Here is a 27,741-nt window from a genome sequence, read left to right as displayed (position 1 = left end):
TGCCCATTGTCCATATTGCCCATTCTGGAACATGCAATGTGATACGCATCTTTGGGATCAAAATCACCATTTGGTGAGGATATCCAAGCCAACCGATCATCAATGTTGGCAAGCTGAGGAATGGGCGTAGCTTTAATATCCAAAAGGATGTGTCTCGGAATGGGGAAAGCATTTAAACCAGTCCCATCCCACAGTGGAGACCATATCCTTAATACGAAGAAATTCTTCCTCTCATTGGAGAGGACCATGAAGAAGGCTTCTAAGAGTGCCTTTATCCAACCACCTATCAAACCCAAAAGACAGATTGCTATCTCTGCCAGCCACACACTTAGATCCTTCTCTGAAAACATCGTGACCCTTTGACAAAGCACTCCAAACTTTAGAGCAAGCACGCCTAGAAGAGTTCCTAGCTATGGATCTTCTTCTCAGATACTTTTGGTTGAGCACCCATGCCCACAAGGACTCCTTTTCTTTGTGAAGGCGCCAATTAAGCTTGGCAAGAAGGACTTTATTTTTCTCATATGCAACTAATAAACCCTGCCTGCCCTTTTTCTTTGGTTTAGTGATTTTTCCCAACTAATGAGATGGAGTTTCTTTTTAGTTTCCGAGTCACCCCACAAAAAATTACGGCTAAGCCTATCCACTGCTCTAGAAATTTTTGGAGCAATGTCCACACATTGCATGTTGGAATTTGGGATCGTTGACGTTAAGGACTGTGTGAGAACCAATCTCCTTGCAAAAGAAAGCAGGTGGGCTTTCCATCTAGCAAGTCAGTTCTAGACTCACTCAAGGATGAAGCTATAATCCTAGTTAATACCCGTATGCTTGATCGAGAAGCCCAAGTACTTCCCTAGATTAGGGGTAGACCAAAAACCCAAGATGTCGTAGAGCCTTTCCCTCTCATGGATGTGGAGGTTTGGAGAAAAGAAGACTCTGGATTTCTGAGTACTAACCTTTTGCCCGGACATGTCACAGAAAGAATCCAGAACATATCGAATTGCAACACAGTTCTTTTGGTCCACTTTTGCAAACAAAACAAGATCGTCCACGAAAAAGAGGTGTGAGAGAGCGATACCATCTTGAAAAGCTAGAACAGGATTCTAGAGTTTATCTTCACATTTATCAGTAATCAGGGCTCCCAGCACCTCCATACAGAGAATAAAAATATATAGCAAGAGAGGGTCCCCCTATCTTATACCCCTGGATGGCAAGAAGGGGCTTAGGGCACCTCCATTGAAAAGCATTGAAACTGAGGAGGTTGAGACACAATTAGAGATATGAGCTGGTTTGGGAACTGAAAAAGATGAAGTGTATCTCGGATAAACCCCCACTCCAATCTATTATATGCCTTTTCAAAATCAATCTTAATAGCCATAACCTCATATCTACCTTTTTTTCTAAAGATGGTGTAGATCATTTCTTGAACAATAATGGCAGTATCCACCCCCTTTCTCCCCAGGACAAAAGTAGTTTGGAGAGGAGAGACCAAGTTAGAGAGGATAGGTCTAATACGCGTAACAATGATTTTAGTAATCATCTTATACACAATATTACACAAACTAATAGGTTTGTAATTGCTGAGCTGTTCCGAACTGGGGCACTTAGGAATGAGCATTACCAGAGTCTGATTAAGGAACTCAGGAATTTTGCAAGAAGAGAAAGCCTCCCTGGTTACCTTTTTGACTGAGTCCCCTACCAATAACCAAAAACATTGAAAGAAACCTGCATGAAGGCCATCAGGACCCTAAGCTTTATACGGTTTGAGGGACTAGAGAGCTGCACGAATTTCATCATCAGAGACTGGACACTCAAGACCCCTTTTGTCGGCATCTTTAAGAGCACATATCCAGAAGGGGGGAGGGGGTTTCCAATTAGCCAGATAAGAGATTGTTGAATTCGTGGTAAAGAGCTTGACAAAACCTTCCTGAATAAAACTAGAAATTTTAGAATCCCCATCAAGCCCACGACCCATTCAATCTTTCATACTAACAATGCGATTCCGTCTCCTTCGCACCAAAAAAAATGTATGAAAGAAAGCCGTGTTCCTATCTCCTTGCACCAATAAATTAACTCTTGACTTCATAGCCTAGAATTCCTCCTCAATCTTGGACAAATCCACATACTCACCGATAAGTCTTTTTTCCAGCTCAATCAAGAAATCGTGTGGCCTGCTAGCAGGTGCCACTTGAATACCTTTTAACGGAGCTCTAAGAATTTTTTTTCTTTAGAAAGATATTGCCAAAGTGATCCTTGTTCCAGACCTTCGCTTTAGAGCTGAATTGATCAATGGCCAATTGGAGGTTCGGGGCATTAGTCCAAACATCTCGAACCAAATGCGGGAAAGAGGGATATGAGATAACCAAATTGGTTGGAAGCGAAACAGTCGGGGAAATAAAGTGGAAGGCGGCCTGTGAAGACACAACAGAACAAGACAATGATCAGAGTGCACTCTCTCCAAGTGCAGCACATGAGCTTCCGGGTATAGCTCATTCCACTCAGACGTCACAAACACACGGTCAAAACACAACATATTATTTAAAGCAGAACACGATGTAAGTTATACTATGTAAACACAACATATTATTTATAAATAAGCTTATTTTATATTTTTCATTACATTAAAGAGAGAGAGAGAGAGAGAGAGAGAGAGAGAGAGAGAGTAAAATATTGTGGTAGGCGGTATTTACTTTCACTACAAAGCATGGAAGAGAGAGAACTTAAGATATTATGATTGCATGCAGTCATGCATTTATTTATTTGAAGTTCTAGAGTACAAAATGCATGTATTAAATTTAGGAAACAACTTTACGACTAGTTTGACACCATCTATCATAAGAAAATTGAAGATTCGGCCAGTCTGAAGCTGCTATGGCAAAATCTTGCAGCCAATTTGTGAGGATAACTTCTTGATCCGATGCTGGTAAGCTGGAGAGTACTTCATCTATTGCGCTCTCTACTTCCATCTTTTCAAACCTTGTCAACACGGGATATGTCAACCCGTTGCTTGCATGGCAAAATAATGGTAGCCAAAACAATAGCAATCTGAACTTCACTTGCCTTGAAATTTTCAAGTCTTCTCCAATGAGATCTCGAAATAATATGGCTACAAGAGAGAGAGAGAGAGAGAAGATTAATGAATATATTAACTAAGTTAAGAATTTCTATATTTTCCCACGGACGTCAAACGTTTAAAAAATAAATAATAAATAACATTTTATTTCTATAAGATCAAACATTATGAGTTTTTATTTTATTTTTATAAATAAATAGAGGGGATGATAGGAGGTGGGTTGTTGTTGTTTTTTTTTTTTTTTTTTTGATGAACATATAGGAGGTGGTTTTGAATCGCAGAAATTAGGAAATACAAATTAAGAGTATTGTTACCACTGGACTAGCTATCATTGGAGTTCCTTTGTTCACTTTGTCTATAAGCTAAATCTCACCTCATATGTGGCCTTATCTACAATAAAAAGCGGACTTTAAGCTGAGGAAAATAGAAATTAATAGTTCTATATATAAAGTGGATATTCATATTTGGTTACAGTATATACAGTCAAATGGGATTTGTCGTAATGCTGTGTTGTGTGTGTGTGTATATATATATATATATATATAGTTTAGTAGCTGTGCACATAATTTAGTTATGTTCTAATTTTTATTTGCATAAAAGTGAAGAAGAGGAGTAAGGGAAGTGAGTGGAAATAAGAGAGAGAGAGAAAGAGAGAGATAACCTGAGATCTTGACAATGAAGCCCTGGACCCTAACATTAATAGTTGTGAGGGAGAGAGATGCTAGATCAGAGGCAAAGCTCCATTGCACCAAAGCATCATCCACAGTCCCATAATCCTTAACCTTGGTTGTTATCCACAACAACTCCTGAGCTAGTTTCTCTGCCATCACCTCCTCCACTTCACCCTGATCAGTCTCACGGCCTATTCCCCCCAGTTGCCCCTTCTTTTGTAACTCATGACATGTCCCAACTTTTGCTACCATAGACCTTATAGCATTTACGCAAACACCAAGTCCTTTCATATAGGAAGACAAGTAAGAACACATCGGAAGCATTCGGATTAAGCTTGTGCTCCATGTGCCATTGTTGTTATCATGATGATCATAGTCTGTTACCGTGCGTTTGAGAGTTTCACATAGAAGATTTGAGGTATGTGCAAACGCTGAAGCTAGAGTCATCCGATTGATCTGGAGAAGCTCCATGTGACCAAATCTAGCATTCTCTTCCATTATCCTATCAGCCATTGCCATCGTAAATTGGTATTTCCTCGACGTGGCTGGGATCTCGTTCAGTAGTGCAAGGATCTACACCATACAACAAACACAAAAACTGAGAACATCATAAAAAAATTTAGTTTATGACTGAAAATAAAAATATACAAATTGTAATTTTTTAATACTAGAATAGTTTATAATGTATAAAATATTGTACGCAAAATTATTTGACTTTGATAAACACACAACAGAACAGATTAAATAGAGATGTTATCAAAATTTTAAACTCTAATGAGTAAACTAATTAATTGACTAGCTACTTCAATAAACATATACAAAAAACGAACAAAAATTAGCATCTCCCATCAAAATTATGATCAACCACCAATTTTCATTAAATAAAATTTACCAATTATTATCTCCTCCATAGTAAAATTCTTAGAAATTTTAATGTTTCTTCACCCCCCCCCCCTCCCCCCCCACCCCCCCCCCCCCCCCCCCCCCCAAAAAAAAATCTCCTGTATTCAAAATACTAACAAATATTATTATTATTATTATTATTATTATTTCTTTAAAGTCCCGTTTTTATTTCAAGCACTATATATCATCCTCATAATAAATCTCCCATAGTAGCTATTCCTTTAGGCAATACTTGGAGACATAAATAAATTATGCATGCCACCCACATCACTACCACATAAGCTATCACTATGTTCTTGAATTTATTATGAGGTCTAACCTTGATTTGAAGTCATCCTTTTGATGTCTAACCAATCATTCCATCCCATTATTTTCAACAATATAAGATGAATTTATTATTATTTTCTTCCTCATGATAAACCGTGCTAAACAAATTCTAATTCGTAACTAGCTTTTCCATAGTGTAGTACAAGAAGCCAATCCTACAAATATTAAATGAACACATTCATCCATGGATCCTATATTTTTTTCATCCCACAATTGTCGAGGTTTCGTCTTTGTAAGTAATGAACTCATTTGAATAAACTTCTTTTATAAAATCTATTGTCCCTTCAAGACAAAGGTGTTAATCTCTGTTGATGGAACAAAACCAACACCAAATTAAGAAATCTCGATAAAAATGTGTTTGACTCCAAAAAAAAAAAAAATGAAAAAAGTGAATTTTGTTCCACATTTGGAAACTCAAGAGATAATGTCTCAGCCCCAGCCATTCTATGGCTATTATCGTTGAACAATTGCTTTTTGTACTTGAACAAAGAAAATCTCATCATTTGAATGGGTCATTAGCTCATCTTGTCCAAATATAACTTTAATTATCTTCATCTTCCACAATTTGTTTATTGATGATCTTAATTAGGGCAGCAATCATAGATTGCTCGAGAATTCCAATCTACAGCAATGTCTTCTCTAAAACTCTGTTCACCATTATCAAAGGTGCTTGAAGCAAAATAATCCATAAACCAATATTGCAATAATAACAAGACTTGAAGTTCTTGAACAATTGTTTCTCTAAAAAAAAAAGTACTTGAACAATCATTTCTAAAATAGTTTTCTTTGCAAAAAATTTTAGTTTATCTCCAATGGCTATGCCAATTAAGGATATTATCCATCATCTGATTTAGGGTTTTATTAGATTGCCCTAACTTAGCAAGTTATGATTGTACATTAACAATATCAATGTTCCTTCGTTGTCTTATAGTCTTTTTGAACAAAAAGAAAAAAATTCTTAATTTTGTTGATAGATTGACCTTTACATAGTAAATAATGAATATCTGACTCTACAAAATTTTGTAAAGACAGAATTTTCCAAGTATATGAGTTGCCCATATAATGCCATGGGAAAAATATAGAATTGAAGAGGAAGATGAATGAACCTTTCTGGAATTTAAGAAGTTATAAAGAGAACATTGACATTATAATTAGTAAACTAGCTATGGTAATAATTTGATGCAAATTGAGACCTACTATGATGATTAAATTAGAAGATTAAATCAAGAGAAGAAGAATGTCTTGGTGTGCCACTCAACCAAAGCTAATAGATGCCACCCAATGCTACTAATCATTGATATCACTCAGCATGACCAAACAACATACTTGTACTTGATTGATAAGAGGAATCAGTCAACTCCAAAGTAATGTATATTGGCAAATAATTTTTTGAATCAAACAATATCTATTGTCTTCCTCATTTTTCATGATATTTATAGACAATATACAATGCTTGAAAATTTAATAGATACTTACAATAAATGCTTGACAACTTCCATCACAAAGTATAACTTCCTAATCTTTTTTTCTTTTTCTTTTAAAAATTTTTTTTTTTTGGGGAGGGTGCAAGGGCTGGAGTTTAGGTATTCAAAGAAGTTTCACATACATATACACTTAGATTAGATTAGAATATAATTTCTATTTTTAGATTAAAAAAATAATAGGCAATCTTACATCTCTGTACATATATAAGTAGATTTTAATAATTACATCTCCTAAATAATAATGATAAATAAAAGATATTTGAATAAACATATGATAATGATAAATAAAAGATATTTAAATAAACAAATGACACATGTCGCCACATAGCCACCATATAAATTTAACACTGCTCCTACATCAGAGGACATGTCCCCCAGATAATGTGGCTTTGCAACAATATATGCATATGATTCAAATTCAAATCACACCCAATGGTGGTGCCACATTAAGACTTGTGGGCCAAGAACCCCCAAATATATATATATATATATATATTATATAAAAATATTTAATATATATGCTTATTCTGTTATTCATATGCTTCCCTCTCCAAATTTTATGCATAAGAACAATCAAAATAGTTGGTTTGTCTCATGTTCTCCCTAACTCCCAATAAAAATTAATCGACATCTATAAATAATTTTAATAAAGTATATATCTAAATTGAAAGCAAAATTGGTTAATGGTTTCCATATTGGATGACTTTAGCTCTCTAAAAGGCTATAGTTTACAATTTTTAAGAAATATACTCTTAACTGTTCGATCAAATTCCTACATGATAGTTGATTAAAAATAAGTTAAAGATATCAAATTTTTTTTGTCAATTTTGACAAAAGTTAATCAAGTCTAACCAATATACTTTTGTGGCAATCATACTGGGCTAGGAAGTATTTAATTTGTGGTTATCAAAAAAAAAAGGAAGTATTTAATTTGCATATTGCTTTGTGTTTCTAGAAATATAGTGCTTTTTATATAAAATTTTTAAATTATAGATAATATATATATATATATATATATTTACGTATACTTAATCATCACATTTTTGGCAGTGCAATTGGTTATATTTGGTGTGATTTCTGTCTATGTTATATCATTTAATAAACTAAACTTTTATTGCATATGTTTTTAGACAAATAGTAAATTCACCATTTGTTTATATTGCATCCTTATACATCACACGTTTACAACGTAACTTGAGGATTAGATGTGAATAACCATGTGGTCTATAAAATGTTTTAAATTTTAAGTTTCCAAAGCTTCAAATTTATAATACAAAAGAGGAGTTATTATGATTTTATAGATAGATAATAGATAATATCTAGCCTTTAGTATTATATTTAGCTTTTAGTAACCAGGTACAATAAGCACTAGCATTGGGGTGTAAACACCCCCAGTTGCTTTTTTACAACCCAAGACACCTAAAACCCACTTCATTCAAGTTTGAATTCTTAAACTAATTTGCCACCTTGCTATAGAGGTTACATATATGTATGACTGATATCCAAGTTTTGAACATATATGTTCCTAAGACTTGGACTTGAGATTGCCACCTTGCCTTATTACGCAATATCAGTCATAGTTCCTAAGAAATCAAAGCTCATTTTCCTCAAAATTTACTTTCTCTATTCTATCATCTCATTTTACAATTCACTCAATATCCAAATTTTTATTTTTACATACAACTTATTAAAATAATATAAACTACCCTATCAGCTCACTCTCTCTTTTCTCAACCACCTCTCTCTTTCATTTTTTTTTTTTGGGTACTTTTATACTTACTTTTATGTTTATGTTTAGCAACCATGAATAGTAGGTTGTATATATACAAACTTAGTATTCATTGTTGCTAAAATTTTTAGCAACCCACACCTAGGTAAAGCTAAATTTGAGCAGGTGGGAGTTGTTAAAATAGCAACTGTGGTTTTACACCACCCAATACCAAGAGCCTTGGTTTAGAGGGTGTAAAGAATGTCCTCTGTTCGCGCTCTCTTTCTCTCGAAGAAGAAAATGAGCTTGCTCGTAGCACCAAGAAAGTTAAAGACTCGCATAATGGAGATCTTGCTAAAAGGAATATCCATCCTGGAGGAATCAGCTCATCAAGCAAGCTTTCTTTTAGAGACAAGCTCGTGGGGGATATTCCAAGAGCTTACTCCCAAGCTTTCGATTTTTCGGACCACATGGATGCTGAATCGGACTCGGATGAGGAAACAGAGGACATCTATGAGGGCATGGTTGTGATAAGGCTATCCAGAGAAATAAAGCAATGCATTAGAGCTCCCTGGACAAAAGCTCTTATTGTGAAGGTTTTTGGCAAAACAGTGGGGTTTAACTTCCTACATGCAAAACTTATGGGACTTTGGAAGCCAGCAGGGAGGATCGATATGGTTGATCTTGGAAGGGACTTCTTTTTGCTTATGGAGGACCTTGAGTTGGTCCTTAAATAAGGCCCATGGTTTATAGGTGAACACTTTTTGTCGATATAGAAGTGGGAAGCTAATTTTAAGCCTTTTGAAGCATAGGTTCCCTCGGTAGCAGTCTGGGTAAAACTCTATGAGTTACCCATCAAATACTATGAGGCAGAAGTCCTCTGACAGGTAGGGCGAGCGTTGGGTACAGTGCTTCGTGTGGATACGCACAGTGCAACGAAGGCGAGGGATCGGTATGCTCATATTTGTGTACAGGTTGATGTTAGTAAACCGCTTATCACCTTGATCCACATCAGGCAACGTAACCAACCGGTCTCTTACGAAGGAGCAAGTAAGTTATGCTTCTCCTGCGGTCGGCTTGGCCACCGGAAAGAGACATGCCAGTATACCATCAAGCCTTCGTCTCCACCTCTGAAAGATTCCAAGGCACTAAACGACGCTGAAGTTACGGGTCAAATGCCAGCTACGTTTGAGGCGTGGACAGAGGTTTAGATCGAGGATCAAAGTGCTTTGGACAAAGTAGACTCTGAAGCCTCCTTTGGTCCTTGGATGGTGGTTTCACGTAAAAGGAACGACCATAAAGGAGCTAAGCGAAATAGTCCGAACTTGTTGCCTGGGAATGGAAAGTCTCAACATCAAGATAAGTTTATTGAGCCGTTAGAGAATTTTGGAGTTAAAAAGGTTTGGGCCGGGCCAAGTAAAGCTAAAGAATCGTATAGGAAAAGGAAAGTCCAACCTGATATGTTTACAAGCCCAACCTTGAGTTTTTCCCCTCTGGTTGATCAGTCACCAACATTCTCATGTTGGTTAGTATCTACGGGGTCAACTCAAAAGAATGTAGAGAGTGTGGGCTGAGCTAGCAAAGATTTGAACAATCTCAAGTCCAAAACTTGTTCTGTCAAGGGCAAAAAGGAGATAGCGTGTAATAGGGCAATTTTATTAGCTTCTACCTCTGCCACATCAGATAAAGCAACTCCTAATGTTACCACTTTGGAAAAAACAAGCTTCTCCACTCCCTCTGATTGGTCTACAAGCATCTCTAAAATTCGAACCGAGCTGAATGGTGAGTTCAAACTCGGAGCAAAGCCAAACAACAAAGTGGGTGATCATCGTGGACGGGTCAGTTGTGGAGATACCGATTGGGTAGAAAAGCTGAACTTATCCACTGAGCTTACCCATGGGTCGGTTCAAAGCGTGGATGCGTCTATGTCCACTGAGCACAGTCATGGGATTCCTGCCATCGACAGAGTTGGATTGGGGACAGTTGGAATACCCATGGTGGATAATCTTAGTCGGCACAGCAGAGATGGAAGAGTTGGCTGCGAGCCGGATGCCGGACAGAGGCCAGACGAAAGTAATTGTAAGGATGACTAGATGGAATCTGATGGAGGAAGCAAAATTCCTACCTCCAATTGATGAGTGCCCAAACTCCATCCATTGTTTAGTCATGAATATTATTGTGTGGAATTGCAGGGGGCATCAAAGCCCTCTTTTCAGAGTCATGTTAGGGAACTGGTGCATAATCATGATCCAGCCATTATGATCATTATGGAGACCCGTATTGGGGGTGAGCAAGTTAAGGATATCACTGACAGACTTCCTTTTGATGGGGCCATTCACACGGACATTATTGGGTTTGTTGGTGTTCTGTGGCTTTTGTAGAATTCAGACAGAGTTTAGGTCACCCATTTGGCTTTGTCGGAGCAAGAAATCCATGTTATGGTTAAGGTATTTCCCTCTAATTTTGAATTTATTTGTACTACTGTGTATGCTAGTCCTAGATTCCATGAGAGATGTGTTTTGTGGAATAATTTAAAAAATGCTGCCAACCTTCATGATAAACCTTGGGTTATTGCTAGAGATTTTAATGAGGTCATTTTGGAAGGAGATAAATATAGGGGAAGGATCATTAGTTCTAGTAGGTCTCTTCTTTTTAAAGAATGCCTTGATCATTGTTCTATGGTTGATATGGGTTTTGTTGGGCCTCGTTTTGCCTGGACGAATAAAAGGAATTTTTCTGCACTTGTTCAAGAAAGGATTGGCCGTTTCTTTACTAATCCTAGCTGGTATGCCTTGCACTCGGATACTAGAGTTACTCACCTCACTAGATGTGTGTCGGATCATTGCCCGATACTTCTTGAGACCAATCCATCCAATAGGGTGTTTCTGCCTAGGCCTTTTAAATTCCAAAATTTCTAGCTATTGGATTTATCTTTTTTGGGATTTGTTAGGGAGGCTTGGGGTAGGGCTAGATCCCTTCAGGAATCCGTTGAGATTTTCTCTAGGAAAGCTACGGATTGGAACAAGAATCATTTTGGCAATATTTTCAGGAAAAAGAAAAGAGATATGGCTTATTTCAATGGCATCCAAAAAGCAATAGCTAATCACCCGTCGCATTCCTTGCTTGAATTGGAGAAAGTGTTGCACAAAGAGCTTAATACCCTTTTAAACCAAGAGGAGGAGTTGTGGGTGCAGAAATCTTGTATTAACCAGCTGATTAAGGGTGATCGTAATATGACCTTTCACCATATGTCCACTATTGTTAGGAGAAGGCGTAACAAAATCACTTGTATTAAGAATGACATGGGAGAGTGGATTCTAAGTGAAAATGGGGCTATGAACCACATTAGAAGGGGGTTTGAGAGGTTATTCATAGCTAGTCTTGACCTTGCTACTCTCAACCCCATGCGGCCTCCCTGGTGGCTGGACAACCTTTCTGATGAAGAGAGATCCAGCTTGGGTGGTATGGTTACGGATGCTGAAATTAAAGATGGTCTTTGGGCTCTGAAAGCTTTTAAAGCTCCAGGTCTTAATGGCCTTCATGCAGGTTTCTTTCAAAGATTTTGACTCATTGTGGGGGATTCGGTAAAGGAGGAAGTGTGGAAAGCGTTTACAAATTGTAAAATACCTGAATATTTTAATAGAACAAATGTGGTTTTGATTCCGAAGAAGGCGGGTCCTGAAAGCTTGGGAAATTATCGCCCAATCAGTTTATGCAATACAGTGTACAAGATTGTCACTAAGATCCTTGTAGCAAGGATTAGACCATATCTTGATAAACTTGTTTCCCCCCTTCAATCTACCTTTATGCCGGGTAGGAGAAGTGTTGATAACGCCACTGTGGTGCAAGAGATTATCCATACTATAAGTAATAAGAAAGGTAGAGTGGACTATATGGCTATCAAAGTGGACCTCAAAAAGGCTTCTGATAAAATTGAGTGGAGTTTCATTAGAGAAGTGCTCATTGTCGGGGACGTTTTTGCGACAAGGGCCGAAAATGCGAAAACGGCCCAAATCTCCCCTTGGGTTCTTTAGAAGTGTTTGTTTATGAAGAATCAAGCCCAAAATTCACAATGTATAAACAACAAAGGCTAATGGTGCTTTGACAAGAGAGAATCAAAATGCTAACAGTAGAAATGTAGAAAAAGCATAGAAACATAACAGGTCTAAAACTTCGACCCACAGTCACACAGAAGAAGAAATTGAGGAAGGTCGTGAGGAAGAGAGGGAAGGTTCCCCTGTACCCATGTTTCCACCCCTAAGGTTCAGAATTGTGAGAATATCTCTTGGCTCAGTGGGTTTTTGCTCTCAAGTTTCAGCTTTATAGGGAAAATGTGGTTTAACAGGTCTGAAACTTCGACCCGCAGTCACACAGAAGAGGAAATTAAGGGAGGTCGTGAGGAAGACAGGGAAGGTTCCCCTGTACCTATATTTCCACCCCCAAGCTTCAGAATTGTGAGATTGTTGACTGGCAAAATGAGTTTTTTGCTCTGAAGTTTCAGCTCCTTAGCTAGAACGTGGCTTATGGTTTTTTTAGTTGAAGAAAGACTCTTGTATTGAGCTTGGGGTGTTGCTCTCAAAGTAAAACCTCCTACTTTGTTTTGAATCTGATTGTGGAATTTATATTGAGTTTGGGGTGCTCTAAGTGACTGGTTTTTGGTCAATAGAAAAGACTTTGGACCCCAAGGTGTTAAGCAAGTAGTAATTTTCAGGTTTGCTTTTGTTTGGATAAAAGGAAGGATTACTTTTATCATCATTAAGGGAAATGCTTGACTAAACCCTCATTGGCTCCTCATTTTCAGTTGTTTCAGACCATTGGGAGGCTCAACTAGATGAGAGCTAGCAGCTGAAGTTGGCCAATGAGAGCCAACCATTTTTAAAGGAAAAAAAGGTTCGGACAGAAACTTTGGGCCACAGTCACACAGAGCATAAAAGCTATTTTGGGGTGGAAATTTTGGATACAAGACCTCCTCCATGAGCCTAAGGTGCTACCAGTGTCCCTTACCCACTTGGTAGCACGCATGGGCTGGGCTCATGCAAAAGGTCCGAAAGGAACCGACCCATACCTTCCAAACCACACTTCCTCAATTTCCCCATAAGTTGCATGGGCTTGGGCCATGCTTAAAAGAATAAAATATAATATAATACATGAATTGAGCCCACAAGGAAGTCAGGCTTGGTTGAATCGGGCTTGTAGAAAATGTGTCGCAAAAATGGGTATCAACATTAGCCCCCCGAGCACGCGTGGTGCTTGCGGCATGCGGTGTGAGTAGTTGATATTTCCCATTGCTTTGTAAATGTTGTGAGTTTGAGAATTAGTCCATCCAAACACTTCATTTTTTGTTGAGAAGGTACACGTAGATGAAGCTTGTTTGTAGAAATGTCGTGCGTCATAGCGCCCACAAGTCCAAGAAAGTCAAGTTGTAACCAAGTGATAGGTCCAACACGAAATGGTCCTTGCCTTCCATGCCTCACATGTATATAAATTTCATCATGTATCGACACATTATTGTACCGCTTGCTTACTTGACCTCGTACTTGGTAGTATAGATTTTGGTGGCGGGACCGCGTAAGCCAATTGGAAGATGGAATTGGAATACCTGGCATGACATTTGTGTGTCGCCCTTTAATATCTTTCCATATGAGTAAGAATGGCTGTTGAAAGTAAGCCTTCACTTGGGCCAACACCGTGGGCCCTAGGTAGTTTAACTTGGTCCATTAGATGGTCTGCATCCACTTATTCCATTGTATACTTCTTTCTTCAATCAGAGCATTTCAAAAGGCACTCGGCTTTGCCTTCCATGTACACCTTGGTAACTTCATCATTCTTTCCTTCACATTGCTTCATATATATTGGTGTTTGACTTTTCAAAGTTGTCTCTTTAGCCTTTAGTTGTGATTCAGACAACTTTTCATCTCACGCCACCTTGGTTTGTTTCTTTTTCTTTTTCTTTTTTTTTTTTGGTTAACTTCCTTCCTCATATGCAAATAACATGCCCTGTTTACTTCTTTCCTTTCACTTTAAAAGTGAATCTGGTCACTTTAAAAGCTAGATGAAATAACACGCTACTTGCCTCTTGCTTTGACACGTCATATGCCCATCTTTTTCTTCGAATTCTTTTGGCTTTTTAGGAACAACACTTTACCAAAAATTCTTAGGTCCCTCTTCAAATAGCTTAAACACTTCACTACGTCTCTGTTTCTTCCTTCTTTTCTCCTCCAGTGACTTTCAAATTCACGCCACTTCCTTCTTTAGATCCTTTGGTTACTTTTTTTTTTTTTTTTTTCTCCGCTGACATGTCCTCTTTTACATAATATCACATATTTCCTTTCTGAACTCTTTAGGAATAGAAAAGAGATTTAAGCTTGGGAGGCTTCGTGGCTAGAGAAGACCCGTAAGGTTCTTTCTCTAGAGAGGAACTTCTATCCTCCACCGCTATTGCTGAATGAGGGCGGTGAGATGGTAGCAGCGAGATGACGAGATCTTTGTTGGTGAAGAGTGAGAGACCTCTGTCAGTGATGTGAAAAGAACCAGTCACTAAGGAGCAAACTTTTGTTGTAGAAAAATGCTGAATAAGCTAACTAGATGTTGATTCTGTTCTTTGCGTAAGCTTGATAAAATCAGATGTGACCCACCCAAGTGAGCTAATTTTGTTTTTGCCGATCTCTTGGCTATATTTGGCAATGTGTTGAATAAATTGTTCAATTAAATTTGTAGAGTAGCTTTTCCTGGAAGAATGATAGTCTCATTGCGTAGATTCATGAGGCTGAGCCATTGTTCTCATTGAAGCCAAAGCTCATGTCGAAGTCGATTCCCATTGATTTGGATAGTCATGGAAATTAGTTTGCAATGCGGCTATGTTTGACTTCGTGTTGGAAGTAAATTGTCCCCATTGTTTGTTGTACATTTGAATGAGCGAATTGGGTCCATATGAGGAGATGATGATGAAACGACACATTGAGGATGATTTAATTTTTTAGTAGCTTTATTGTTGGCCAATTTGGTGAGATCGTGTTTGCCAAGATTAATTTTGATGAGGTCGTAGCCATGAGCGATACTACTGGCTGTCTTGGGACAGCTTATTTGAGATAGAATGGAGCGAAAATATCACTTGGCGATGTAGTGTAGGGGTGTGACATAGCTACTACATTGGTTGGCAGCCCCCTATATCGTATTCTTGCGATGAACGCAAGTGAGAGTGATAGTCACCGAGTGGTAGTCGCTTCTCGATTCAGCAAGCTTGAAATGAAAGTGTAGGAATGAAACTTGAATTACTAGTGCAGGGGCGCATAGCGGTTGAGTAAGCCTTTAACCCCCAGCAATGCCATTGAGAGTAAGCCATGTGTTGCATAGCTTGATTATTAGCATGAATTGGTGGAGCCGAAGTTGGTGAAGCCGAAACACTTTGCATAGACAGCAGCTCCATTTGTTTGAAAATGAAGCCGAAATTTCTTGGGCAAGTTAAAATTTGTTGTGGCAAGTCAAAACTTGCTGCCAACCCCTTTTCATTCCAATAGGGACTGTTGAGTGCGCCGCATTACCGTCTTGCATAGAATAAGTGTACTTTGGCAAACTACGCCATTGTTGGTAAGCCACATATCTTCTTCATTTTCTTTTCTTGATTGCATATAATAGTATATTAAGCACATCGTACTATGGTTTCTTGTAGGGTGACTTTGGCTTAGGCAATTGTGGTGCCGTCGTTGGGACTTTCATCCGCGAGGCCAATCTCATTATCAATGCATCATTTTCTGAGGTTGAAGCTACTGCATATAGGAACATAGTGCGTTTGTGCACAGGGCCATGTCACCTTAAGTTCCAATGTTAAAAGACGAAATCATAGGTTACTGTAAAATTGAGTGCCCGAGTTGAAATTGAGTTTCTTTTGTCTAGTCTCGTCACTCCTAGCTCACCTCAAAAGGATTGTAAGGCTTCTTTGGTTGAGCCTGGTGATTGTTTGAATGAAAGAACATCGCCAAAAACTTGATTGAGGATAGGCCGATTGTTTTGTGTTGAGCTTTTGGCTTCGGAAGTTTGGACTGGTTGTAATGTGTAATAGAGGTTGCTACCTTGGAGACACTTTCTTTTGTATTTCGCCTTTGTGGACAGCCCACTTGTATATAGAGCAGCTTCCTTTTACTTGTATTCGTGAAAACTTTGAACTTGTGCTGTCATGGTTAATAGATACACTTTGTGTTTTGTACCAAGAAACACATATATGATGTTTCAACATGTAATCTTGAATTTTGGAATGAAAAGAATGATTTGTACCTCAAGGATGTGAATAGTTTGTATTTAGTACCTTGAGAATGAGTTTGTACCATTCTTCGATAGGCTATGAGCATGTTTTTGTTGCGAAAACAACCTTGTATGACTATGAGCATTTGAGTATGTTGAGGAAATCTTGCTTGGGAAGGTCACGTGCACCTTGTGATTGAATAGAAAAATTTTGATAGATTATGCGAACTTAGTCTCTTGAAGATGACTTGTGCTTAACTGGATAGCTTGTGGATATGGCTTTGCCTTTGCAATGGCAAGTTAGTAGACATGTTGCTTGGTTGCCATGTCTTTACGAACAGGTTTTGGCTAAGCGCACGTCTCGCTGTTTGTGCACCATTTTTTAGCGCTCTTTTGACGGGCAGGTTTGGTTTCACAGACAGCAACTTATATATAGTGAAGCTTGGCTCGCCACTTGGTAGTCAACTTATTCTCGACATGTATTAGGTTGCTATTTCATTAGTTTCAAGAAGCCCCCACATATGGGCTGCGTTTTTGCGCATTGCAGCTCATGGTGCATTTGTTCGTCACCATTTCATAGGGCGATCGCGTCCTCACATACAATGCATAGGCTTGCTAATTTCTTGAGGAAGAATTTTATCCTCGCATATAGCAAATTACCATGTGGCAAAGAGGTAGTGATCCGTTACATCGACTTTCCTATATTTGCAAGGGATGGTTATGTCCTCACATGTAGTGAAACATCGCGCTTGAATTATAAGATATTATGTTGGCTTCCCTACCGCTTTGTAAGACTTGCCATTAAGAAAATGTTGGCTTTCCCTACTTCGTTGAGGGCTTTGCATCCTCGCAAGTAGGGGTCTTGCCACACATGAAATATATGACATCTCGCCGGCTTCCTAATCATTCAGTAGGGATTTCCTTTAAGGACGCATTGGCTTCCCTACCTTGTTGAGGGCTAGTCGTGCCCTCACAAGTAGGGGTATCGCCATAATAAAATGTCTCATTGGCTTCCAAGCCATTTGATAGGCCTTACCATTGAAAGAGTATGTGTTTGGCCTTCCCTACCTTATTGAGAGTATTTTTTACCCTTGCATGTAAAGGCTTTGCCGTAAGAGTAATTTGTTGGTTTTCTTGTGCTTCACAAGGTTTCTCATTAGAAGAAAGCTTTGGCTTTCCCTACCTTATTAAGAGTATTTTTTTACCCTCGCATGTAGAGGCTTTGCCGTAAGAGTAATTTGTTGATTTTCTTGCCGCTTTGCAAGGTTTCTCATTAGAAGAAAGCTTTGGCTCTCCCTACCTTATTAAGAGTATTTTTTTACCCTCGCATGTAGAGGCTTTGCCATAAGAGTAATTTGTTGATTTTCTTGCCGCTTTGCAAGGTTTCTCATTAGAAGAAAGCATTGGCTTTCCCTACCGTATTGAAGGCATTGCACCTTCGCATGTAGGGATCTCACCATGCTTGGATAACATGATAGTTCATCGGCTTCCTAGTATTTCATAGGGCTTACCTTCGACAATTGGTATAAGCGAGATGTATTGTTGTCGCTTATGAACGAGACGTCAAAGCGACAAATGATATGCTTCTTAATGAGTTTGGCTACAACCATTCCCATCACTTTTCTTGATTCAAACTGCTTCTGCCCACTTAGTGAACTATTTAGTGGCGGTGAAGACCCGAATGTACTCATTCAAGGGTGCATGGATCGTTCCGATGAGATCAAGCCCCCGAGTATAAAAGGCTATGGAGTGCTCACGTCTTGAAGGCTTATATGGTGTGTGCATATAAGCTTAGAGTGCACTCGAAAGTGTGGCGACTTTAGCGAATTTGGTTATGCCAAACCAATGGTATCCCATCGCCGAGAGTTGTTGGTGGGATTTATTCCTCCCTTAGTACTCACCATATTCCTCCAAGCTGAATTCCAAAAATGGGGTTCCTCATATAGAAGGCAGAATATATTCCTCTTTGTCGAAGATTTGTTGTGCCGCAGACAGCGTCTCCATACTCAGCTAACTTGGCTTCTAATTTTGGGACAATGATAGGTTAAGCGTCGGAGATGTTGGCATAGGGTTGTTTCATTCCCAACACCACAGTTTTTCTCCCACGCTTCGGTTAGCCTCTTTGTCGAAGATACATGGTACCGTAAACAGCGGCTCCATACTTTTCTTGCTTGGCTTTTAACTTTCGGACAATGATGGGCTAAGCATTAGAGACGTCGGTATAGGGTTGTTGCATCCCTAGCACAACAATTTTTTTCATTGGCCTCGATGCCACTTATGCCGAGTTTTCACATTAATACTAAGATTCCACTATAAAATCTTTGGAATGGATTTCCAGCAACTAGCTTGTGATTTTTGAGTTGTTTGACATCAACGTTTAGAGCGAGCTCTAGTGAAACGCTCTTCAAAGGTGCGCGCAAACCTTCCTTATTAGTTGGCTTGGTCGCGGATTTCAATTGCAAGGATTGAGTGACAAGAACAATTTTCTTGATGATGGCAATGTTTGAACTTCCATCTTCGTGTATAATCTCAAATCTAAGAAGGATTAAGGCGTTGTCATGGCTTAGAATGCATGCGCTTGTCATGACTTGAGATATATGAACATGCCATAGCTTGGCATGCGCGGATCAACCAAGATTTTGGATGCGTGAGCTCGTCATAGCTTAGCGTTCATGAGCGTGTCACAGCTTTGGTGAGAGGGAATTGAGTTCAAATTTTCTTTGTCGTTGGTTGCTCCGAGAAGGTTTCCGTTTCACCCTAAGTGCAAATGTGATTTATATTAGTAAGCGATAGTCATGGCCAAGCGAAGTAGCATAAATGACTTATAAAAAATATTTTGATTAAAAATTTGAAAGATTAAAATGGTTTAAACGATATGTATAAAAAAATGAATTAGCGAAGAGAGTACTCGAGAGTCTTAGCTTAAGCATGCTTTAAACGATAGTATGTCGCTCGTATGACTTCAAAACTTGGCTTATGAAATGTCGCCTCTTAAAGACTTGATGTATGGTGTGTCGCAACCTCAAGGCTTGGTGCATGGAACGTCTAGCGCCTTACGATGGGCCATTTAGCTATGGTCTTTAGCTCTTTAGTGAAGACTTCATTTAGAGGTGACGCCAAAAATGTTTAGCTGCGAAGGGTCGCACATAGCAGCAATTATTGTTGTGCTAAAATGAGTTAATCACCCGCGGCAGCCCCCATATGCTCGGCGCTGGCTCAGCAACAATACAACTTGATATATGGTATGTCGCTACCTCAAGGCTTGGTGTATGGAATATCTAGCGCCTTGCGGTGGGCTATTTAGCTATGACCTTTAGCTATTTGGTGAAGACTTCATTTAGCGGTGACGCCAAAAATATTCAGCTACGAAGGGTCGCATACGGTGGCAATTACTGTTGCGCCAAAATTAGTCAATCACCCGCGGCTCCCTCATATGCTCGACGCTAACTCGGCAACAAGACTACTCAACAATAAAGGACACATGTGTTGAGAAGCTGTTGAGGATGAGCTTTTAGCCGTTGTTGTTAGGGTTCTTGGTTTTGAAATTGATGTTTAGAGCTTTGCATTGTTGATTATTGGTCGGAGCCGTCATTCCCTTCATAGTTGGACTTGTGGCTCACCATTTTTGCATTTTCAAGCTACAAAAAAAAAAATGTTCACAAATATTATATAAAGCAAGAGATGTAGGATAATTCATCAATAAGAAAGACAGCTAAAAAAATAATATAGATGAGTGGAAGAAAATTTTGCCCTTGAATAAGAAAGTTGATTCTCCCTCCATCCTTCACTTCTTGGATGGCTTCCGGAGGTTAAAGCAATTTTGTCACACGATTTGGATCGTCTCCAGTAGCTCAATGAGCTATGGATAGAACTTTTTCAAGCTCAACTTCACAATGCTCTTCTTGCGCGGTAAAGCATCATACGGTTTCCCTTGGAACGACAAGTTGGTGTAAGAAACACCATCTCTTTGCTGATTCCACACCTTTGGAGGCACCATTTCTCTTGTGTCAGCTGCTTGACTCCCCAGCGGAGTCGCCAAAATGTCGGGGACGTTTTTGCGACAAGGGCCGAAAATGCGAAAACGGCCCAAATCTCCCCTTGGGTTCTTTAGAAGTGTTTGTTTATGAAGAATCAAGCCCAAAATTCACAATGTATAAACAACAAAGGCTAATGGTGCTTTGACAAGAGAGAATCAAAATGCTAACAGTAGAAATGTAGAAAAAGTATAGAAACATAACAGGTCTAAAACTTCGACCCACAGTCACACAGAAGAAGAAATTGAGGAAGGTCGTGAGGAAGAGAGGGAAGGTTCCCCTGTACCCATATTTCCACCCCTAAGGTTCAGAATTGTGAGAATATCTCTTGGCTCAGTGGGTTTTTGCTCTCAAGTTTCAGCTTTATAGGGAAAATGTGGTTTAACAGGTCTGAAACTTCGACCCGCAGTCACACAGAAGAGGAAATTAAGGGAGGTCGTGAGGAAGACAGGGAAGGTTCCCCTGTACCTATATTTCCACCCCCAAGCTTCAGAATTGTGAGATTGTTGACTGGCAAAATGAGTTTTTTGCTCTGAAGTTTCAGCTCCTTAGCTAGAACGTGGCTTATGGTTTTTTTAGTTGAAGAAAGACTCTTGTATTGAGCTTGGGGTGTTGCTCTCAAAGTAAAACCTCCTACTTTGTTTTGAATCTGATTGTGGAATTTATATTGAGTTTGGGGTGCTCTAAGTGACTGGTTTTTGGTCAATAGAAAAGACTTTGGACCCCAAGGTGTTAAGCAAATAGTAATTTTCAGGTTTGCTTTTGTTTGGATAAAAGGAAGGATTACTTTTATCATCATTAAGGGAAATGCTTGACTAAACCCTCATTGGCTCCTCATTTTCAGTTGTTTCAGACCATTGGGAGGCTCAACTAGATGAGAGCTAGCAGCTGAAGTTGGCCAATGAGAGCCAACCATTTTTAAAGGAAAAAAAGGTTCGGACAGAAACTTTGGGCCACAGTCACACAAAGCATAAAAGCTATTTTGGGGTGGAAATTTTGGATACAAGACCTCCTCCATGAGCCTAAGGTGCTACCAGTGTCCCTTACCCACTTGGTAGCACGCATGGGCTGGGCTCATGCAAAAGGTCCGAAAGGAACCGACCCATACCTTCCAAACCACACTTCCTCAATTTCCCCATAAGTTGCATGGGCTTGGGCCATGCTTAAAAGAATAAAATATAATATAATACATGAATTGAGCCCACAAGGAAGTCAGGCTTGGTTGAATCGGGCTTGTAGAAAATGTGTCGCAAAAATGGGTATCAACACTCATGAATGCCAATCTCCCCCAAAATTTGATTAGCCTTATTATGAGTTGTGTGTCCTCAGTTTCCACTTCCATTTTGTTTAATGGAGGTAATATGGAGCCTATTTTTCCTTCGAGAGGAAATAGGCAAGGTGATCCGCTTTCGCCATATTTGTTCATCCTTTGCATGGAAGCTCTTGGTTACCTTGTTGATGAGAAATGCAAAGATAAAAGTTGGTCTCCTGTTAAAAGTTCCAATAATGGAGTTGCTTTCTCGCATTTATTCTTTGTGGATGATTTGGTCTTATTTGCCAAGGCAGACCTTGTTAATTGTTCAACTATTTGGGATGTCCTTGATAGTTTTTGTGCTAGGTTCGGGCAGTCTACTAGTGAGAGCAAATCAAGAGTCTTTTTCTCCCCGAATGTGGATGTGGATACTAGGGAATCCTTGTGTGATATTCTAGGTTTTCATTCAACTCCAAACCTAGGAAAATACCTTGGATTTCCTTTAAAGCACCATGGAAACAATAATGAGGATCTCAACTTTGTGTTGGAGAGAGTTAAGCAAAAGTTGGCTGGTTGGAAAGCCAATCTCTTGTCTTTGGCGGGAAGGGTTGTTCTCATTCAAGCTTCCACATCTACCATCCCCGCATACATTATGCAAAGTATGGCCCTCCCAAAGAAGTTTCTTGACAACATTGACAGGGTCAATCGAAACTTTTTGTGGGGATCGACGGATGAGGCAAAGAAAGTTCATTGGGTGGCCTGGCATAAAGTCACTAAGTCTAAAGCGGAAGGGGGTTTAGGGATTTAGGCAGCCAAGGGTAGGAACTAAGCCCTTTTGGCCAAGTTAAATTGGCTGTTTAGGATGGAGAAAGATGCCTTATGGGTGAAAGTCCTTAATAGCAAATATTGCTCTTACCGAAGACTAAATGCAAAGAATTGTGATAAGCTTCCTTGTTCTAGGACTTGGAAAGCTATGAAAATGGGGGTGAGGTGTTCAACAAGGGAATCCGATGGATATCGGGGAGAAACAGTAGCTTGAACCTTTGGCATGATAATTGAATGCCCAATGGAAGGTTGAGAGATCTCATTCAAGGCCATCTTTCCATTGAGGATGAGTCGTTAAAGGTTAAAGATGTCTTTGGGTTGCATGGTTGGGATTGGTCTGTGCTCTCCTTTCAACTTCCTAACAATACCCTTATGGAGATCAACTTTATTCCCTATTCGGTAAGAGCAATTCAGGGGGAGGATAGACTGATTTGGTCGGGAGCTAATCGGGGAAACTTTGATCTTAATCATGCCTATGCATTAGCAATGGGGAGTGAACTGGATGTTGGCCCCTTTAATGGGATGTGGGTTTAGAAATTGGACACCATCCCACAGGTTAAAACCTTTATGTGGCAATGTTTACATAATGCTATTGGAGTGGGAGAGTGCCTAGTCAAACGGTGCATTAGTAATTGAAAGTTCAAATATGTGTATAAACACTCTTGAACGTTTAGACCCCCAAATTACAACTTAACCAATTCAAGCATTATGTCAAACAACTAGTGTGCGGAAAATTAACATAAGCTATAATATGGAATTGAAAAAACTATCTAAGCCAAATTAAAATCACAACCCACAGCAGATAATAAAAAGGCAAAGATAAAAGGAAAGGAAGATGCAAACACAAAGACAACACGCGATGTGTTATCGAAGAGGAAATCGAAGCTCTCGGCGTAAAACCTCTCCGCCGCCCTCCAAGCGGTAAACAATCCACTAGAAAATGTAGTTGGGATACATGGACAGCAAAAGACCCTCCAAGCCTAATCTACTCAGTGCATCTAAGCCCTCCAAGCTTCTTACTCCAACAAGGTTGCGCCGAACCTTTTTCTTTTCTAGCTTCCCGGATTCCGCTACTAGACCGTAGCATCAACCAATGTAGATTGGTTCCTTCCTAACTGCTTTCCAGAAATCCAAACAGCCTTCTCACAGTGATGAATATGGTGAGAACAAGGTTTGGTAAAATACCTCTCAAGGATTTGACAATGGAGAGGAAGAGAGTTGAGAAATTTGAAGAGACTCTAATGTATAGATTATGGGTGAATCAATCTTGTTTTTCTTTAGGGTTTCTCTCTCAAAATTCTCTCTGGAAGCTCTCTTACATTTGTGGGTAAAAGGGGTATTTATACTGGAGTGAGAGAGGAATGTGAAACGTCAGGATTTACAAAACGGGGGTGGCTCGCGGCTTGACCTCGCGACTTGACTGAGTCGCGAGATCCAGTCGCGAGATAACTGTATGGCCAGTTGTCCTGTTTTGTCCTGTAGTGCTCCAGCTAGCATGACTGTTCACCTTTTGGCATGCTTGGCACGTGTGCTGCGTCTGGCGGCTTGCAGTCGCGAGTCACCCGCAAGGCCAAGCCGCGAGTCTCTGTTTTCTTGCACACTCTTGAGCAAACTTCACTCTATCTCACTCACTACCCTTACAACAAACCCACCTAAATACAGGGTTACTAAATGCTGAAATACAAGCAAATTTGGCACAGAATAAAGCCAATAAAATGGTTGATTAAATTCAACCTTACAGTAATGATGATATCTGCCCCTTATGTCATAAAGAGCCAGAAACAATTCTCCATAGACTTCGAGATTGTGGGACCTCGAAACAGATTTGGGAAATGTTAGGAGTAAGGCAAAATAGCAATTTCTATGAGGGAAACTTGGGTCAATGGCTGGAATACAACTGTAAGAACAATACTTGCAGGTTAGGAGAGCAACCCCCTTGGAGAATCATCTTCCTGTTTAACATTTGGCTGCTGTGGAAGCATCGAAATGCAACAATTTTCAGGAACCTGCATGCTCAACCAAATGTCCAAAAGGATGCGCTTTTCCGTTCCTAGGAGTTTCAGCACTGTGGTTTGAACAACAAGAAGTCAGGCAGCAAGAGGGTGGTGCAAGTGAGGTGGGAAAGACCTCAAGTTGGGTGGGCATGCCTAAATACCGATGGTGCAGCTGTAGGGAACCCAGGCCGAGCTGGGTGTGGCGGCCTTATCAGAAATGAGCATGGAGAGTGGCTAGGTGGTTTCTCTAGGAGTATTGGCTGTGACGAAAGCTTTATGGCAGAACTTTGGGAGCTTAGGGATGGTTTAACTCTCTGTATTGACTTACATTTGACTGTCGTGGATGTCCAGCTTGATGCTAAAGCAGTTGTGCAACTCCTTTCAAATTCATCTAGTGCTGATTTTTGTGCAATGCCTCTCCTTGATGACTGTAGGAATTTGGTGTCACAGATAGGCCAAGTTCGGATCAGCCACTGTTTTCGTGAAGCAAATTCATGTGCTGACTTCTTGGCTCGGTTAGGAACTCATCAGGATAGTTGTTTTGTTTTGCATCATGATCTGCCTGTGGATTTATTGGGCATGTTGAGCTCTGACAGAACTGGAGCGTATCATATCAGATCCAAATCTGATCCCCCCCCCCCCCCCCCCCAAGTTCTTTGTCGTTAATTCAAGTTTCCTTTTACCCAAAAAAAAAAAAGAAAAAAAAAGTTTTGAGGAAAAATGTCATGAGACCCACCTGAACTTTGATGCAGCGGCTATTACATCGCTCAACTTTTCTTCTAGCCAATTTACTCCCTAAACTTGACATGTGTCAAATTAATACATCCGTTAGTGCTGTTGAATCTGCTGTTTAAAGTGAGCTCACGTTACCTCACGTTCAATTATATTATAACAAGCCAAACACTGATACAAACAGAAGCTAAGAGGACTGAGGGAGAGACAGGCCATGGCATCGCCGGACATCGTGCTCCAGCAGCCGTTCTTGGTTGTTTGTACGCAACAACGCTGGTAACATGTGCACAGATTTGGCTTGTTATTTTTCAATTAAGGAAGTTTAATAGATGAACATGTGCACGGATTGAGCTTCAGTTTATATTCTACCTTTTATGATCAGCAATTCTTCATCTTGATGACTAACCAGTACCAATTACCAAGATAAACAATAAAACAAATTTTTAACCAAGAAATTAATTTATTTAAAAAAAAAAAACTAGAAACAGATTGTTAAAGTTAAAAAAAGAAAAAGAAGTGAAAAGTGTGTGTATGGGAAGTACGAGGTTTATAGATGGCTACCCACCTTCTATTAAACCAAGGGTAAGGGTAAGGGGGCACAGATCAGTTGTAGATTTCTTTCAAGGAATTAAGTTCAATAGGCATACATGGGTGTTGTTGCTGTCAAAAGCCACGAATGGCGGAGAAAGCCAAGGATGGCCAGATCAGCAGCGGAAAAGACGAGCGGCGGTGGGACAATGAAGTCTGGTGATGGGTGGCAGATTTAACAGCAGACTAACGCACATATGTGAAGTTTAGGGAGTAAATTGATTAAAAGAAAAGTTGAGAGGGTGTAACTACACCAAAGTTCTTGGGTCTCTTGGCGTTTTTATCTCAGTTTTGAGAATACAAAATATAGACTTTTTTTGCTCTCCAAAATACTAATGCTTTTACTAAACTCAATGCACCAGGAAAGACAGACAACTCAAAAAAAATCCCAATTTTACAAACCTTTTCGAATCAGTCCTGGGTCCTTCCTTCCCCCACTGAATCTCAAACCCGCCAGAGTCACTCAGTCCTAGCTCTGCCTACCATCAGTTAACGCCGCCATTATCTCCAATGGTGGTTTTCTTCCACCAATCTCTCACCACAGTTACCCATGCACAACCACTACTGACGCACATGCAACTAAAGAACCACATCCTCCAATTCTTGAATCCCTGTCATTAGTTTCTCTTTAGCACTAGATTGAAAAGTGTGTGTGAGATAGATAGAGAGGGAGACCGATCTAGAAAAGAGAGAGAGAGAGACCAGTGCTTCAGTTTAGGATCCACCGCCGTCGGTGATGGTTGTCGGTAGCTGTGATAAAAGGGCTTAACCCAATGAGAAAAATAGAGTGAGAATGTGTTAGGAGGGAGGTAAAACACCAAGACTCTTAATATAATTTCTGATAAGAAAGAAAGTAACGATTTGAAAGGAGTGATGGATTTATTTGTTACGTTTAGAAAACCAAAACCAAAACGTAGATCTAGCAATGCAATGCAATGGACTTATCCAATGTTAGAAAGATTTCGCTTGCTTGTGTCGGATTCTGTCAGATTTTTGCGTGGCACGTTAACGTTGCATTGCAATTTGCATGTAGGCCACTTGTTCCCTAATCCGCCAAAAACTGCCATCTGGAATATTGCCTATAAATGGGCGCATATAAGCAGTGCAACGCACACCTCTTGATTTAAGATTCTTTTGTCATTCACTTAAATTATTATTTTGGGTTTCTTTTTAAGGACCGACAATTATATATATATATATATATATTAATGGTTTTTATTTTATTTTATGTTTTATAAGGAAAATAATTTTATCAATTAGGAAAAAAAAAATTAATATTTAGAATCAGCCGACTATCAAATAATCAAATTACTTTAGGAACATGTGGTCGAAAAGAAAAAAAAAATTATTAATAATAACAAGTAGTAACTAGATAGGCTAGGCTTACTTGTGAAAGTGCTCTACCAAGGGCTTGAACTGAGGGTCCATCAAGTCCTTCATGAACAACCAAATCCAGCGAAGGAAAAGAAGAAGAAGATGATGATGATGAGGGTCCTGGTAAGGCCAATGATCCAACGAATCCAAGGAGATATTGGGGAGAATAGGGTATTGATGAGGAAGGCAAGTAATCCATTAAAACCCTAAGAACCCAGAGAGTGAGCCAAGTGATTAGCATGACCATGAACCGCATATGATCCATGGCCTTCCACTTCTCCGTCTGTTGGGTTTTTGACACAGAAACCAGCGTCTTTGCTGCTGCGTTAGCTGTGGACATGAAAATGGAGCTCAAGAGTGATGAAGGTTGCTTTGTCTTGTACCCATATGCTATACTCATATCAGCTTCCATTCCCATTTTCATGTTTGTTGTTGTATCTTAGCGAGATTAATAGTTTTTTTTTTTTTTTTTTAAAGGTGGTATATATGTTGGAATATATGGAGAAAATTAAGCGTATATTAAGTGGAGAGGGCTTCTTAT

At 39.5% G+C, this 27,741-nt stretch overlaps 1 protein-coding gene across 1 annotated transcript; it reads right to left on the bottom strand.

The window, feature by feature from the left end:
• Positions 1 to 1,219: 1,219 nt before the first annotated feature.
• LOC126719607 (uncharacterized) lies at positions 1,220 to 27,618 on the bottom strand. Its single transcript, XM_050422140.1, has 5 exons — positions 27,214 to 27,618; positions 3,732 to 4,314; positions 2,805 to 3,103; positions 2,240 to 2,408; positions 1,220 to 1,692 (listed from the first exon to the last, which is right to left on the bottom strand). The coding sequence occupies exons 1-5, from the start codon at positions 27,616 to 27,618 to the stop codon at positions 1,220 to 1,222; spliced, it is 1,929 nt and encodes a 642-aa protein (XP_050278097.1).
• Between the last annotated feature and the right edge of the window lie 123 nt (positions 27,619 to 27,741).

Source organism: Quercus robur, chromosome 3 (genome assembly GCF_932294415.1).
Source record: "Quercus robur chromosome 3, dhQueRobu3.1, whole genome shotgun sequence".
Taxonomy (NCBI): Eukaryota; Viridiplantae; Streptophyta; class Magnoliopsida; order Fagales; family Fagaceae; genus Quercus; species Quercus robur.
This window is presented reverse-complemented; position numbering and strand designations above follow the sequence as displayed.